The sequence below is a fragment of the Tachyglossus aculeatus genome, unplaced genomic scaffold (genome assembly GCF_015852505.1).
Source record: "Tachyglossus aculeatus isolate mTacAcu1 unplaced genomic scaffold, mTacAcu1.pri scaffold_67_arrow_ctg3, whole genome shotgun sequence".
In the NCBI taxonomy this organism is placed as follows: Eukaryota; Metazoa; Chordata; class Mammalia; order Monotremata; family Tachyglossidae; genus Tachyglossus; species Tachyglossus aculeatus.
Genome location: NW_024045091.1, coordinates 47,926 through 65,615, shown reverse-complemented (window position 1 = coordinate 65,615; position 17,690 = coordinate 47,926). Strand labels below are relative to the sequence as shown.

Sequence of the window (17,690 nt, the reverse complement as noted above, 5' to 3'; positions counted from 1 at the left end):
TAATGAGGAAATAGCAGGTGACATTTAATAAGCCCAACACAAGGGCCCAGCAAAGTTGGAAAATGAGACTGAAAAGAAACCAGGTCAGGGAGCTTTGCCACCAGATGAAGGACTCAGGAGTCGTTCTACTCCTTTTTACCACCTAGTAACCACCAAGGGATGGGAGGGAGGAAGAAGAAGAAGAAGAAGAAGAAGAAGAAGAAGAAAGAAATGTAACTGCTCCATCCCCCTAATCCCCTGCCACATCTCCCCCAGCAGATCCTCTGGCTCTATGGAGAGGGGAAACCAAACCAGCATATCAGAATTCCTCCTCCTGGGACTGTCTGTCCGGGCAGAGCAGCAGCAGCTCCTCTTTGTGCTGTTCCTCTGGATGTACCTGCTTGGGGTCTTGGGGAGCCTGCTCATCATCCTGGCCATTGCCTCCGACCGGCACCTGCACACCCCCATGTACTTCTTCCTCACCAACCTCTCCCTGGCTGATGTCTGCTTTCTGTCCACCACGGTCCCCAAGATGCTGATCAACGTCCAGACCCAGGATAAATCCATATCCTATGCTGGCTGCTTGGCACAGATGTATTGTTTTATGCTGTTTTCATGTCTGGACAGTTTTCTCCTCACTGGGATGGCTTTTGACCGCTACGTGGTCATATGCCACCCCCTCCACTACACCTCAATCATGAGCCCACAGCTCTGTGCCTGGACAATTGTGGTGTCCTGGAGCATCGGTAGCCTTGATGCCCTCTTACATACCCTAATGGTGGTTCGATTATCATTCTGCGCAGGAAATGAAATCCATCACTTTTTCTGTGAACTTAGCCAGCTTCTGAAGCTTTCCTGTACTGACACCCTCTTCAATGAAGTCTTGGTGTATGTAGTCTTAGTAGCTTTGGGTGTTGTTCCCCTCACAGGTCTCCTTTTCTCTTACAGTTGCATCATCTCTACCATTTTGAGAATCCCATCTCCTGGGGGAAGATATAAAGTTTTCTCCACCTGTGGCTCTCACCTGTCTGTAGTCTCTTTGTACTATGGCACTGGCCTTGGGATTTATTTCAGTCAAATATCTTCCACCCAAACATCTGGGATGGGCTCGGTAGCATCTGTGATGTTTACGGTGGTCAGCCCCATGCTGAATCCATTTATCTACAGCCTGAGGAACAAGGCCATGAAAGAGGCCCTGAGTAATGTGTTCAGCTGGAAAAGCCTCCCCAAGATACTGTGAGCCCTTCCCCCTTATCCTCAGAAGGTGGAAGGATGTGGTGGATTCGCTTGTATCTGCTAATCATCTGCTTAGGTTACCTGTTGACCTCCAGGGGGGCACCCAAATTCCTAGAGTGGGTTATAGGTGATTTCCATGGATTCAAGCCATCAGCGATTTCCATGGATTCAAGCCATCATTATCATCATCATCATCATCATCGGTGTTTATTGAGCTTTTACTGCGTGTAGAGCACTGTACTAAGTGCTTAATACAGAGTCTAGTACTCTCCTGAGTCAAAGGGGACTCATGGAACTATTCATACAGCTTAGCAGAATATGTCTGAATACGTCTGAGCTAAAGGATCAGACACGACTAGACAGCGTAAGACAACAGTAGCAACAAAGTGTGCTCAGGTGTATTCAGACATACAATTGAGACTTTGGTGTGCCCCCTGAATTTCTCCAGTATCTCTTGTGCTGCAGAGATCCTATGAATAGATCTACATTTACTGGCCGCGATTTCAAGATTTGGCAACATGAATGATGTCCACATGCTGCATGTGGCACTAAATATGATAGCGGTTGGGAGAGTGTATTTGTATGTAGTTGGGGGTGGTGGCCAATCTAAGAGAGAGGGTTCTGGCTGATAGGTGGCATAGCTTGAAGAGGAGGAAACAAAATGTAATATCCTTTATTTTCCTCTGCCTATCTACAGTGCCCTCTTTTCTGGGCATTAAGTATAATGGAACATTTACTGTCTCTTGTACCTATTTCTGTTTGAGTGTGTTTTGGCATGAATAGGTGTCCCTCAAATAAGCTTATAAAGGTCCCCCTAAGTGTTCCTTAAGTGTTAAGTGCTTAGTACAGTGCTTTGCACACAGTGAGTGCTCAATAAATACAATTGAATGAATGAATGAATGTTCCCTGGCTAATGGCCCTTCTGATTGAATTACTGGGTTAGAGCACTGCCCTGTGGCTTACTCTACCTGCATGGGGTAGCACCATGGTAAGAAAGGGCACCTAAAGTGCTGGGCAGGCAGGCAACTCGTCTTCATCTCCATAGAGGGGTCACAGACAAAGGCTTTACTGCTACCTGTGGTTCTGGGGAAAACCGTGAATTCACGAGAGGGGAGCCATCCACAGAATCAACCTGACTGAGAAGCAGTAATACAGGCAGTCCTATATTATGGTTTTGAGCAAGAACAAATAGTAGCATTTACATTTCTAAAATTTGCACCCTGTTTCAGATTTACAACACTTGTGTTCTTTGATTTCCTTAAACTATCCTCTTCTGGGCACTAGTTTCAGGGGCGCAAGTAATCACCATGGAGGGTCGAGGTGACCACATTACTTTCAATGAGGTGGTCAACATCCATATTATACAACCTCTCTGACTCAATCAATCAATCAACCAATCAGTCTATGAATTGAGCACTTATTGTGTGCAGAGCATGGTACTAAGCACTTGGGAAAGTACAATGGAGTTGGTAGATATGCTCCCTGTACTCTAGAAGCTTACAATCTAGTGGAGGAATTTACAATCTGATTGATTAGAATATAAACATATTAATGTAGCTACTCTATAATTTACCAAGTATACAGTTTTGGAAAATTTTGGTAAGAAAAAGTGTATTCGACCATGGTTCAGGAGCTTATTTCCTCATTTATAACTTGCCATATGAGAAAATAGGTCCCAATTTACAATGTTTTGACTTCATGCAGTTTTCAGGAACCAGCTGTGTCATAGGTTCAAGGACTGTTTGTAACTGAATGGCATTTTAATTTTATCTGAAGTGCTTTCTCATCAATTTCTCATTTTCTCCTCAAAATGTCTATGTGAGGGAGGGAGAGGAAGTAATCATTATCCCCATTTTATAGATGAGGAAACGAAGGCCCAGAAAAGCTACGTGACTTGCCCAAGTTCACACAGCTGCCCAGGGGCTGCTTCTCTTTCCCTTTGATGATACTGTTTCTTTAATGGCTGGCTGGGCAGGGGAACTCAGGCGAATCTCCTGACCCACAGAGGGTCTTTCCCTCTACTAGAGGAGCAAAGCCATTTCCCACTTCCTTTTCCTGTCCAAACTACTGTAAGGGTTGCATACACCTACTGCTTTCACTTCCTCTCCACCAAATTTCTTGCCCCACTATCGTCAGGTTTTTGCCTCTTTGATCTCACCAAGACCACACTCTCCATAGTCACCAGTAACCATTTCATAGCTCAGTCCAATGGGATCTATTCTGATCTAATCGTCCTCAACTTCTTGGCTTCCTTTGCTACCAGGGACCACCCCCTCCTCTTTGGAACACTGTCTGATCTTGGTTTGGCCACCCCAGTACTCAGCTGGTTCTCCTTTCTGTCTGACTGCTCCTTTTCAGTCTCATTGACTGGTTCCTCATTCACCTCTCATCCTTTAACTGTGGGTGTCTTGCCAAGGCCTGTTCTGGGTTGCCTTCTTTTCTCACTTTACACTCACCCCCTCAGGGAGCTCATCCACTCACATGGCTTCAGCTATCCGGTCTCGGCAGATGATTCCCAAATTGCTTCTCTCTATCTGCTACTCCAAGCTAACCTTCTAACTGCTTCTAAGTTCTTCTAGACTGTGAGCCCGCTGTTGGGTAGGGACCATCTCTATACGTTGCCAACTTGTACTTCCCAAGTGCTTAATACAGTGCTCTGCACACAGTAAGCGCTCAATAAATACGATTGAATGAATGAATGCTTCCCGTTCCCAACTTACCCACCTCCAGCTCACACTCTTCCTCCAGCCAAAGACTCCCTCTCTTCCCAAATTCCACCACATCTCAGTTCTGCCCGTCTTTAACTTCTTCTAAAAGCCCAAAACTCTGAGTCATATCCATCCAACAGCCTTCTCTAGTACTTATGCTTTCATACCCATTCTCAACACTTATGTGTATATGTGTATTCAATAGTGCATTCAATTATTTATTCATATTTCTTCTGGTATTTCATCCTGGCATATTCATATTAATCCCTAGCTGACCTTGGTTTTCCTAATGCTTCTCCAACTTGCAAATGTTTAATAAGTCTGTCTCCCCCATTAGAGTGTAGGCTTCTTGTGGGTAGGGAGCATGTCATTTGTTTCTGTTGTACTTTCCCAAGATCTTACTACAGTGTATTGAACTTAGCAGGCACTCAGTATGTACCATTACTCCTCCTCCTCCTCCTCTTCCTCCTCGTTCTACAAGTACTACTCCTACTGTGTGATTTTATCATCTCTCACTGTGGTCAGCAATCTTCTAGATCACTCTCTCAGTAGAGCCCAGAGGGGCCAGGGCAGAGATGAGGCACTGAGTGTTTGTTTCTAACAGGGACCTGGGGGATGCATGGGCCAGCGGCCCCAGGGGCCCAGAGACTCCTGCAAATAGTCTTGCCATGAGCCCTGCTTCTGCCCACACTGCACCCATGGGTGAAGATGCAGCATTCTTGTCCTGTATCCCTCATCCCTGTTCATGCTCAGGCTGCTGCCAAGAGAAGATGAAGGAAGGCTGAGGAGCCCGACCCCTCGGGGACAGAGCTCTAGACCGGCACCAACTTTCCAGGTTAGAATTGTTTGCCAGTGAGTGGGGGGTGAGGAGAGTGTGAGGGGAGTGGAACCCTCAGTCGAATCAATTTATTTTGAGACAAGTTCTCACAGTCTGCTCCACAGAAGGATGGCAGACACAAATATCCGATTCAGATTCTTCACTCCATCAGACACCAGAAATGTCTGTATAGTTAAGGGAAAACCTTTCCCCCAATTCTACCCACTTACTTTGTGGCATAACCAAGATGAGCAGGGGGATTAAGAAATTTCCTTATGAGAATAGGCCAAAAGAATTAGAACTTAAAGGTGTGAAAAGATGCATGCTGAGAAGCCACAGGATTGAAATTTACAGAATTATAAAGAGTGTGGGGAAGGCTGAATGTGGAACTGTTGTTCCCCAAAGCACACAGCACCAGGACAAAGGGGCCCCCATTGGAGCCCCGAACAAACAAATGTATGCCCTTCTTCACCCAGCAGGGGATAAATGCATGGAATTTATTACTTGAGAGAAAGTCAGAGTTCCAGAGGGGAAAGTGAGGGGTGTTGGAAGATGGATGCCCAGGAGGGCCATTATCATACAGTTGCTCCCAAACATCCTGATGCCACTACAGATATAAAATCCTGGACAGCATGGTCCATAGGTATGACCCAGTAATAACCATTATGGATTTATTCATGTCGTATGCTTCCCTATCTCTATATCCAATGTGTAAATAGGTTGATTTCAGCTGGTCTCCTTGACAGAAATCTAGGCTACAGGCTATCCTTAGTCACTTGGGTCCACCAGTCCGACTCCTGGCTGCTAAAGGGCGGGGCAGTTTCCCTATTGTCAAAAGAGACTTGAAGCACAATGCAGTTTTGCAGAGGTTCAGAAATGACAGGCTGAAATTAAAATCTGACAGACAATTACTATCCTCCCTTCAAAGGCTTATTGAAGGCACATCTCCTCCAAGAGGCCTTCCCAGACTGAGCCCCACTTTTCCTCATCTCCCTTCTGCATCACCCTGACTTGCTCCCTTTACTCTTCCTCCAGACTGTGAGCCCACTGTTGGGTAGGGGCCGTCTCTATATGTTGCCAACTTGTACTTCCCAAGCGCTTAGTACAGTGCTCTGCACACAGTAAGCACTCAATAAATACAATGATTGATTGATTGATTCCCCCCTGCCAGCCACACAGCACTTAAGTACGTAGCTGTAATTTTAATTATTTATATTGATGTCTGTCTCCCTGCCTCTAGACTGTAAGCTCATTGTGGGCAGGGTATGTCACTGTTTATGGTTGTTTTGTACTTTCCCAAGCACTTAGTACAATGCCCTGCACACAGTGAGCGCTCAATAAATGTGATTGAATGAATGAATGAACCAGCCCCATCTTCCAGTTCCAAGATGAGGGAAGGTCGAGTGGGGTCAGGTGGAGGATAAGCACTGTGGGAGTAGTGATCAGAGATTTAGGATCACTCATATGTACACACTCAACTCTCTCTCTCTCTCTCTCTCTCATTCTCTTTCTCTTACACACACACAAACACACACACACATTCATTCATTCGTTCATTCAATCGTATTTATTGAGCACTTACTGTGTGCAGAGCACTGCACTAAGTGCTTGGGAAGTCCAAGTTGGCAACATATAGAGATAGTCCCTACCCAACAGCGGGCTCACAGTCTAGAAGGGGGAGACAGACAACAAAACAAAACATATTAACAAAATAAAATAAATAGAATGAATATGTACAAATAAAATAGAGTAATAAATGCGTACAAAGATATACACATTTATACAGGTGCTGTGGGGAGGGGAAGGAGGAGGAGAGGAAGGAGGGGGCTCAGTCTGGGAAGGCCTCCTGGAGGAGGTGAGCTCTCAGTAGGGCTTTGAAGGGAGGAAGAGTGGCGGATGTGCGGAGGGAGGGATATTAGAGAAGCAGCGTGGCTCAGTGGAAAGAGCCCGGGCTTTGGAGTCAGAGGTCATGGGTTCAAATCCCGGCTCTGCCCCTTAACAGCTGTGTGACTTTGGGCAAGTCACTTCATTTCTCTGGGCCTCAGTTACCTCATCTGGAAAATGGGGAAGAAGATTGTGAGCACCCCGTGGGACAACCTGATCACCTTGTTAACCTCCCCAGTGCTTAGAACAGTGCTTTGCACATAGTAAGTGCTTAATAAATGCTATTATTATTATTATTAAATTGGGGATTAAGACTGTGAGCCCCACGTGGGATAACCTGATCTCTCACACACACACGCGCGTGTGCTTCTTACTCTTTCTACTTGGCTTCCCATTCCCAATCAAGGTGGTAGAGAGCCTTGTTTGGTCCTCTGTAGGACAGCACATACAGTTTGAAAGTTTTCCCAGGTGACTACCACCTGGATCAGAAGGCAACATCCAGAGAGATGTAGTAGGGTAAGAAGACGGTTTGAGCTTCTAATTTCCAGCACAAGGTCACAGTGCCCTCCAAGATAGGGCCCCGGGGGGTCAGGAAGCCAACCGTAGGGCCTGGGACACTAACTGTAAATCCAATGTGGTCAATGGGACTTTTTCAACTAGTTTCAGCTGCCCCTATGCTGAGGATTAGGAGCCCCTAAAAGCAGCGGGCACTTCCTCGCCAAGGTCCCTGGGCTCTCCCTGTCTGAGAGTTCTGGTTTGCATGGCTGTCTTTTCCCTGTTCCCTCCATGAAGTGTGCAGAGGAAGAAGGAGATTGCAAACTCCAGGAGGGCAGGGACTGTGTCTACCAATCCTATGGTGCTGCATTCCCCCAAGTGCTTCGTAGTGTGCTGCTCTGCCCACAGTAAGCACTCAATAAATACAATTGATTTATTATTATTGTTCCTGAGCTTCTTGGGACCCAGTGCTAGTATTGCAGCCAAGTGTGAGTGATGTAGTCTTCCTGTCCTATTATTGTAATAATAATAATACTATTTGTTCAGTGCTATGTGCCGACCACGGGTATAGATACAAGAAAATCAGGTCAGACTCAGGCCCTGTTCCACCTGGGGCTCACAGTCTAAGCAGGAGGGAGAACAGGTATTGAATCCCTATTTTTCAGATGTAGAAACTGAGGCCCAGTGAAGTTAAATAACTTGCCCAAGATCACCCAGCAGGCAACTGGCGGAGCAGGTACTAGAACCCAGGTCTGCTGACTCCAAGGCCTGTGCTCTTTCCATTAGGCGAAACTGTTTTTCCATTGCAGAACTCAGTTCTATGAGCACAGAAGCAGCCTCACTCATATACACAGATGCCCTACGTGCGGTCCCTTCAGGCTCGCTGTGCATCTGTACACCTGCATGGCTTAGAGGGAACATTGGCCGTAACCCTGTATATTGGAGTTCTCATCCTGGAAGAAGCTCAGGGCTGCAACTTTCTGCAGGGACCAAGCTGTCCTCTGACAATCACTCACTGGGACAGAGAGTTCCGGACCCAATTTTCAAGATACCTCGGTCAATATCTGGCTCTTCTGGGGACTGGAGGAGAGGCACATACAAAGAGATGGATTAGAGAAGTGAATTTCCAGAGGGAAAAGAGCTTAGAGAGGGAAAAAAGTGTCAGAGAACAGGTCAGAGGAAATCTCAGGTGGGTTATAAGAATATGAAACTCTGTTCAAGAGAATTCCTGAGTCAGGCTAATGTTTCAGCCAGCACTGGATTCTGTCTCCAACAGTGAAAATAGGATGCTCAGAGGCACAGTTGCTTCCCTCCTGTCCCAGGCAGGTTCCAGGTCATCTCATCGCTATGATGCTCATTCTCTGGCTGCTCTTCTGCAAAGGATGGATATGGGAGTGGGAGAAGCAGATTTGAGGATTGGGCAATTGGCAGAACCAGCAGAATGGGAGGCTGGAGTGAGTGTGTATGTTTTGTGCATTTGGTCTGAGAAAGAAGAGTACAAGTGACAAGGATGGTAGACTGAATAGTAGACAATGATGGGAAGGGTCAGTTATTTGGGAGTTATTGGGGGAATGTGGGAAGTTCATTTGGGCAGAGCTGTTGTTGATAATGGCAATAATAACAATAATAATGATGATGGTACTTGATAAGCACTTTCTATGTGCAAAACACTGTTCTAAGCACTGACGTAGATACAAGGTTAACAGGTTGTCCCACGTGGGGCTCACAGTCTTAATCCTCATTTTACAGATGAGGTAACTGAGGCACAGAGAAGTTGTCTTCCCCTTCTAGACTGTGAGCCCGCTGTTGGGTAGGGACTGTCTCTATATGTGCCCGCTGTTGGGTAGGGACTGTCTCTATATGTAGCCAACTTGTACTTCCCAAGTAACTAGTACGGTGATCTGCACACAGTAAGCGCTCAATAAATACGATTGAATGACTGAATGAATGACTGAAGTGACTTGTCCAAAGTCACACAGTTGACAAGTGGTGGAGCCAGGATGAGAACTCACGACCTCTGACTCCCAAGTCTGTGCTTTTTCCACAAAGCCACGCTGCTTCTCTACCAGGATGAATGGTATTTAGGGGATTGGACATCATCGAAAGAACAAGATGAATCACTCATGATTCTCAGTGACCGAGTTCTTATCCTGGATTTGGAGAAGGCCCAGGAGAGAACAGTGATAGGGAAGAAAGTCTGTGAGTAGAGTGTCTGAAGAAACTGGGATTTTTCAGTCGGGTGAGGAGAAGCCTGAGGGGCCACTGATGAGGGGCTCCAAGTCTCTGATATGTATATGTATATATGTATATGGTATATATGGTATATATGGTATATATGTATACCATATATGTATATATGGTTGTACATATTTATTACTCTATTTATTTATTTATTTATTTTACTTGTACATTTCTATCCTACTTATTTTATTTTGTTGGTATGTTTGGTTCTGTTCTCTGTCTCCCCCTTTTAGACTGTGAGCCCACTGTTGGGTAGGGACTGTCTCTATGTGATGCCAATTTGTACTTCCCAAGCGCTTAGTACAGTGCTCTGCACATAGTAAGCGCTCAATAAATATGATTGATTGATTGATTGATTGATGGGGTGCTCTATGGAGAATGGGGAGCAGCCAGACTGGGAGAGCCCAATGCTATGCCTGGGGGTAGGGCAGAATTGCATTTCCAAGTGCTTGGCACACAGTAAGCGCCCCATAAATACTATTGAATGAACCCACTTCACCCTGTACTGGCACACACACAGGCCCAGGAAGGGCAGACCCAGGACCCCAGGAAGGCTGGAGAGTGGGAGTGGGAGACTTTCAGGTGAACAAGATGTCCAGCCAGACCCCAGGCCTCCTAACCACCTTTCCAATAGAGCTGGGGTGGTCTGAAGTCGAGTGATGGGGCCTCTCCACTGCTTTCTCTGCCCATGTTAACCTCCCCCACACCACACACACATATTAAAGTACATAGAATCTAGATTGAGGCAGAACCAGAATGTGATTGATCTGTCATCTCATTCTCCTGCCATGTCTCTCCCAGCAGATTTTCTGGCCCCATGGCGAAGGGGAACCAAACCAGCATCTCGGAATTCCTCCTCCTGGGACTGTTTGACTGGGTGGAGCAGCGGCAGCTCTTCTTCGGGCTGTTCCTCTGGATGTACCTGCTTGGGGTCCTGGGGAACCTGCTCATCGTCCTGGCCGTCGGCTCCTACCCGCACCTGCACACCCCCATGTACTTCTTCCTCATAAACCTCTCCCTGGCTGATGCCTGTCTATTATCTAACACAATGCCCAAGATGTTGGCCAACCTCCTGACCCAAGATAAATCCATATCGTATGCTGGCTGCCTGGCCCAAATGTTTTTTTTCCTTCTCTTTGTAGGTCTAGACCATTTCCTCCTCGTCGGGATGGCTTGTGATCGCTATGTGGCTATATGCCACCCCCTCCACTACACCACCATCATGAACCCACGCCTCTGTGCACTCATCGTTGTTGGGTCCTGGAGTGTCAGTAGCCTTGATGCCCTGGTTCACACATTATTGGTGGTTCCGTTATCTTTCTGTACAGACAATGAAATCCTTCACTTTTTCTGTGAGTTTAATCGGGTCCTAAAGCTTTCCTGCACAGACACTTTGATCAATGATGTATTGCGGTATGTGCTGACCATTATGTTGGGTATTATTCCCTTTTTGGGTATCATTTTCTCTTACACCCGCATCATAACCACCATAATAAGAGTCCCATCTGCCAAAGGAAGATATAAAGCTTTCAACACCTGTTGCTCACATCTATCAGGGGTCTCCTTATTCTATGGCACTGGTTTAGGGGTCTACCTCAGCCCCGTATATACCCAAGCATCACAGAAAGGCTCGATAGCCTCTGTGATGTACACGGTGGTCACCCCCATGCTGAACCCCTTCATCTACAGCCTGAGGAACAGAGACATGAAAGAGGCTCTGAGAAATGTGTTCAGAGGGAAAACTGTCTTCATGCAAAGACTGTGATTCATTCTGCTGCATCCTGGAAGGAAGCAGGATCCGATGAAACAAGCTTTTGAGTCACGAATCCTCTTTGAGTGAGACCGATCACCATTTTTGAGAACAGAATGCATTTGTCAAAATCCATTCTTGTTAGGGTCAAGTGCACTGGCTGTCCCCAGTCACCATCATTATCATCTGCTTGGTGGTGGATGGAGTCTCCTATTGAGTCCTAGGTTCTGAGACTTCAGGACTTTAAACCTGTGTAGAGGAGTTAATTTTAGTGCTAGCAGTTTGTGCCGTGCCACTTGCACACTCTTGTTGCTTGTGCTCAAAAAGGTTTTTTTGGAAATGAGCAGGTTCGATTTACGGCCAAAGTGACAAGGACACAGTGCCTATGCTAAATTGTAATGTCCTAGCTTCACAGGTGGTTGCCTTGCACTGCTCACTGATCACGATAACCAACTAATTTCAGGATACCTTCTGGATCTGTCTACCTTGCAGATCACCCTCGGTTGTTTTTTTAGGTCAGATAGATCCTTAGTGATGGCATAACCCCAGGAGGCAGAACCGGCACCAGAACCCATGTCTCTGGATTCCCAGAGCAGACCCACAGAGAGACACACGATCAGGCCCTCATACAAAAATAAAAGGTGGGTTTCTATTCTCTGTCTTTCACTATTGGAGGAGCCTATTCACTTGATGATGACACTGGGTGGAGCTCAGCCTATTCCAGTGAAGAGCTGGCTCCAAGGGGTGTTTAGAAGGCCAGGGAAAAATGTAATCAAACCAAAGGCAGCTCTCTCTTTGCCTTCTTGCTCCAAACTGAAAAGTGTCATGGGTTGAGATCACAGAAGAAGTTATGCACAACGCTCTCCACAAGGAGAAAAATAAATCAGTGGATGTTGCTAGTATTGGGGTTATCCATCTTATCGGAAAAGGTGAATCTGTGTCTAAACCTGTATTTTGTTAAGTGCTCCCTTGTCTTTCCTCACTCCACTCAATACTCTGCTCGGTTGCCTGGGACATAGTTCTAAAAAAAAACTGTTCAATTTATATTTCTCCATTCCTCAAGAACCTCCAGTAGTTGTCCATCCACCTCCATATCAAATGGAAGCTCCTTTCCATTAGCTTTAAAGCACTAAGTTACCTTATTCCCTCCTCTCTTACCTTGTTGATTTCCTACTACAACCCAGCACGTTCACTTTGCTCGTCCAACACCAACCTACTCACCGTACTTCGATCTTGTCTATCTCACCACTGACCCATTGCCCACATCCTGCCTCTGGCCTGGAATTCGCTCCCTCTTCATATCCAAGAAACAATCACTCTACTCCCCACCTTAAAAGCCTTATTAAAATCACATCTCCTCCAAGAAGCTTTCCTTGACTAAGCCATTTCCCATGCTCCCTTTCCCTTCTGTGTTGCCTATGCCTTTGGATTTGTACACTTTCATTAGTCATTCAGTTGCATTTCTTGAGCATTTACGGTGTGCAGAGCACTGTACTTAGCACTTGGGAAGTACAAATCGGCAACATATAGAGATGGTCCCTACCCAACAACGGGCTCACAGTAAACACTTGATATTCACCTCACCCTCTTCCCCATAGTACTTATGGACACATCTATAATTTATGTTAATATCTGTCACCCCTTCTAGACCATAAGCTCGTTGTAGCAGGAAAAGTGTCTACCAACTCTGTCATATTGTACTCTCCCAAGCGCTTAATACAGTGTTCTGCACACAGTAAAGACTTAATAAATATGATTGACTGATTGAAATGCTAATTACCTATAATCATGGTATCTGCTAAGCACTTACTATGTTCCAAGCACTGTACTAAGCCAGATACAGTCCTTGTCTCAAAAAGGGGGTGGCATTCTGATTATGTACTCCTTACACAATGAGAATAAAGATTGGGACTTGGGTACGTTTATATATAGAGAAAATATGTTTTTGTCTCTTTTCTATAAAGAGGGGTATCTGTGAAATCTGTCTGGGCATGAGCCCATTACCTTGTTTTGGGGAGGTTATTGAAGCAATTGGCTCTCTTCCCTAACCCACTGCTGAACCCTGAGAGGGTAGGTGTTAACAACAACCCTCCCCCAGGCTTCTGGATGCTTCCCTTGCTTCTGCGGGTGCAGGGGGAAGGTTTCACAGAATGCCCACTTTTGGGGAGCACTAGCCAGAGGTATTGCATAATGAGAGAATGAGAGGGTGAAGCAGTTTGAGTTCTCCTGTTAGCTGGGATGATTTTGATGAGGGATGTAAAGTCCTGCGGTATATGAAAGTGAAACACCTCGGTTGCCCCTGGCTCATCAGCCCCATAGGGAGGAGAGCAGAAGTGGTACTGTGCCTCCACAGTGGCTACAACATGATGTGCCATCTGCATAATTTCCTGGTCCAAATCTGGAGCATATCTCCTCTGAAACCAATATGGAACATCACATAATCAATCAATCAATGATATTTATAGAGCAAAACACTGTACTAAGTGTTTGAAAGAGATCTGGTAGACATATTCCCCATCCACATGGAGTTTAGAGTCTAGAAGATGATAATATTCAGGATGTGCACAGCATCTTTCAAAGAGTTGAAAGCACTTTCTTCCATATTACCTCATTTTTTCTTCACCCCATCCCAATGGAGAGAGGGTGGAGAGGTTACTAGCCTAGATTAACAAAAGGGGAAATCGAGGCACAGAGAAACTTGGTGACTTACCCAAGGTCACACATTAGAAGAGCCAGGACTAGGGTCATATCTTCTCACTTTTAGCCTTGTAATCTTTCTACTTATAGAGGAACCTCTATTCTGGTTTCCTAGTCATTAGTAAAGCATCTTACATCGCTAGTTTGCCTAAATTCTGGCAAGTACTGGGAACACCTGGCTTTCTTGAGAACTTCGAGTCCCTGATGTTACTACCTAAAAGTTTAACCAGTCATGTCAGCTTGGAATATAGCTTGTCTGTCCCTTTATTTGTTACCAGTTGGGCTTGGTAGTCCAATTCTAGTTTAGTCTTTTCAACAAATTCTACATTGTCTTGATGGAAACTAGTTTTGGAATACAATTCTTTTCCTTGAGTTAATTCTTCCAATGCACCTTGCCTTAACATCATAAGAAAGCATTCATTCAGAAGCTGCTAAGTAGTGATGGCTTAGATGGTAGAGTATAAACTCCTTGTGGGCAGGGAATGTGTCTTGCGTTTCTGTTTTATTTTCCCAAGTGCTTAGAACAGCCCACAGTGCCCAGTGCTTAGTACAGTGTCTGACACATAGTAAGGACTTAATGATGGTATTTGTTAAGTGCTTACTGTGTGCCAAGCACTGTTCTAAGTGCTGGAGTAGACACAAGGTAATCAGGTTGTCCCATGTAGGGCTCACAATCTTAATCCCCATTTTACAGATGAGGCAACTGAAGCACAGAGAAGTGAAGTGATTGGTCCAAAGTCACCCAGTTGGTAAGCAGTGGAGCTGGGATCAGAACCCACAATCTTTTCTCAAGCCCGGGCTCTTGCCACTAAGCCACGCTGCTACTTAATAAAGGCCCGAAAAACAGAAAAGAAACCATAATTATGATGATAATGAAGTTGATGATGATCTAATTCATTCATTCATTCAATAGTATTTATTCATCGCTTACTGTGTGCAAAGCACTTTACTAAGCACTTGGGAGAGTACAATGTAACAGTAAATGGACATATACCTTGTCCACAGTGAGCTTATGTCTCTTCTCTGATAAGAAGGTTATGGAGATTATCAGTTGCCATTGACATCATCCTTATCATCATAATCATCATTGCTGTTTATTGTCTACTGTATGAAGTATACTGTATTAGGCACTTGACATCAAATCTCATTATATCCAGAGCCCCACCTGCAATCAACAAACAAAGGTCTGATGGGTAGCCTGGATGAGGACCAGGAAAAGGCATCTGAATCCCTCCATTATAGCCCAGAGGAGCTGGGACAGAGATCAGGCACTTAGTGTTTGTTTGGTTTTTAAATCATCAATCGTAGCTATCGAGTGCTTACTATATGCAGAGCACTGTTTCTAACAAGGAGCTTGGGACTTGTGGAACGGTGTCCCAGGGGCCCAGAGACTCCTGCAAATAGTCTTGCCTTGAGCCCGCTCCCTCCCACACTACCTTGTGGGCAAGGAGACATGATTCCAGATTGCAACAGCCTTGCTTAGGAACTCTGAGCAGGGCAATTCTTGCAGCCAAGAGGAGACAAATAAAAGACAGAAGCCCCTTCACTCAGAGTCAGAGGCCGGCACGGACATTCCAGGTAAGAGCTACCTCAGGAGAAGGACAGCCCCAGCAGTATCTTTGGCTCCCTGGGCAAGTCTCCTGTGGTGAATTATTTGGAAAATAGGAGGAGTTTGATATAATTGGTATTTGTGAAATATGGGGAAGCAAAGAAAAGCAGTTGCTGAATGCAATAGAGGTAAAAGACATGGTCCTTACCATGAAAGAGTTTACAATCTACTGCGGAAGCCAGGCAGATACATTATTTACAATCAGTGGAGTAGGAGGAAGGATGAAACAGATAAAACTGGAATAAGAAGGGGATGGCAAAATGGATAAGAGAATAAAATGAAAACAAAAATAAGATGATCATACTATACAGTCAGTTGTGCTAAAACACATGTCTTCACTATATGTTTTGGATAGAACACAGTTTTTGAACAAATTAGGGAACAGTCTTCCCAAAAGACACATCTCCTCTGGATACGATGAGATGCAATAAAGGAAGCGATGAACATAATGGAAGTACTATAATGTGAGTTTTCCTTCATGCGGGGTTCTTCAAGTACATAGTGCTAATGAAAGATAGTGAAAGCTCCATGTGAGTTAATAAATGCTTAGGTGTTTAATGCTAAGATAACATGAGCTGGGATGGTGGGCCTCAATCAGGGACAACATCCTGGAGGAAGTGGGATTTCAGGAGAGCTATGAAGCTGGGGAGACTTGAAGGGAGAATGAATTCTGGGCAAGGGAAAGGGAGTGAGGAATCAATCAGTTGGGGGAGAGGCAAGAGAGAGGCACAGATTTGGAAAGGCTGTGGGAGACTTTCTCTTGAAAGCTGGTAAGAAGGAGAGGGTGGAAGGAGAGATAGAAGAGCATTATGGAGGTTGAAGGTGGGTCTTGGGCAAGTTAGGTCTGATGCTTTAGATTTCACCTCAAAGGAGATGACAAGGTCATTGGGGATTAGGGAAGGAGGAAGTGAAATTAGAGTTTTTGGAGAGGACAAATGACTCTTTTCTGGGACAGTTAGTCCAAGTGCAGGAGATAGAAGAATCACTCTGCCATAGTGATCATTACTTGTGAACATTTGACATTCTTTCTTGGAAAGAAATCCACAAACTAACAATCGTGGTCTATTGAATTTCTAAAAAATTTTTTACAAAACATAGACCTTAGTGAGGAAAAAGCTGACAGGGGGAGTTAAAAAAAAGAAAGGAGTGGCTTACTTGAAGCCAGGAAGGTGTGAAAAAGGACCCTTTTATAAGCCTAGGTAAGAACCAAAAAAAGCAGGTAACCAAACAAAATTCCTTCATGGCTAACTGGAATAATAAGAATAATAAATGATGGTATTTATTAAGCGCTTATTATGTGCCAGATTCTGTGAAATCTGTGAGCTGTAGCTGATAATGGCAATAATAACAATAATAATGATGATGGTACTTGATAAGCACTTACTATGTGCAAAACACTGTTCTAAGCACTGGGGTAGATACAAGGTTATCAGGTTGTCCCACGTGGGGCTCAGAGTCTTAATCCCCATTTTACAGGTGAGGGAACAGAGGCACAGAGAAGTTAAGTGACTTACCCAAAGTCACACAGTTGACAAGTGGTGGAGTGAGGATTAGAACCCATGACCTGTGACTCCCAAGTCCGTGCTTTTTCCACAAAGCCACACTGCTTCTCTACCAGGATGAATGGTATTTAGGGGATTGGACATCATGGAAAGAACAAGAGAAATCGCTCATGATTCTCAATGACCCAGTTCTTATCCTGGATTTGGAGAAGGCCCAGGAGAGAACAGTGATGGGGAAGAAAGTCTGGGAGTGGAGTGTCTGAAGAAACTGGGACTTTTCAGTAGGGTGAGGAGAAGCCTGAGGGGCCACTGATGATGGGCTCTGAACCTCTGATGGGGTGTTCCATGGAGAATGGGGAGCAGCCAGACTGGGAGAGCCCAGTGCTATGCCTGGGGGTCGGGCGGAATTGCATTTCCTAGTGCTTAGTACAGTGCTCTGCACACAGTAAGAGTTCAATCAATGCTATTGAAAGAATCTGCTACACCCTTTGCTGACACACACACAGGGCCCAGGAATGGCAGACGCAGCACCCCAGGAAGGCGGGAGAGTGGGAGTGGGAGAATTTCAGATGAACGAGATGTCCAGCCAGACCCCAGGCCTCCTAACCACCTTTCCAATAGAGCTGGGCCGGTCTGTAGTTGAGTGTCGGAGCCTCTCCACTGTTTACTCTGCCCATGTTAACCTCCCTCCCCTCCCAATACACACACACAAAAGCACACAGACACACACACACACACAAACACACACACACATTAAACCGCATAGAATGTA

At 45.3% G+C, this 17,690-nt stretch overlaps 1 protein-coding gene across 1 annotated transcript; it reads left to right on the top strand.

Annotated features, from left to right (window-relative positions):
* Positions 1 to 271: 271 nt before the first annotated feature.
* On the top strand, positions 272 to 11,125 carry LOC119923945 (olfactory receptor 7A10-like). The gene is made up of 2 exons (XM_038743100.1): positions 272 to 778; positions 10,187 to 11,125. The coding sequence occupies exons 1-2, from the start codon at positions 272 to 274 to the stop codon at positions 11,123 to 11,125; spliced, it is 1,446 nt and encodes a 481-aa protein (XP_038599028.1).
* Positions 11,126 to 17,690: the final 6,565 nt, after the last annotated feature.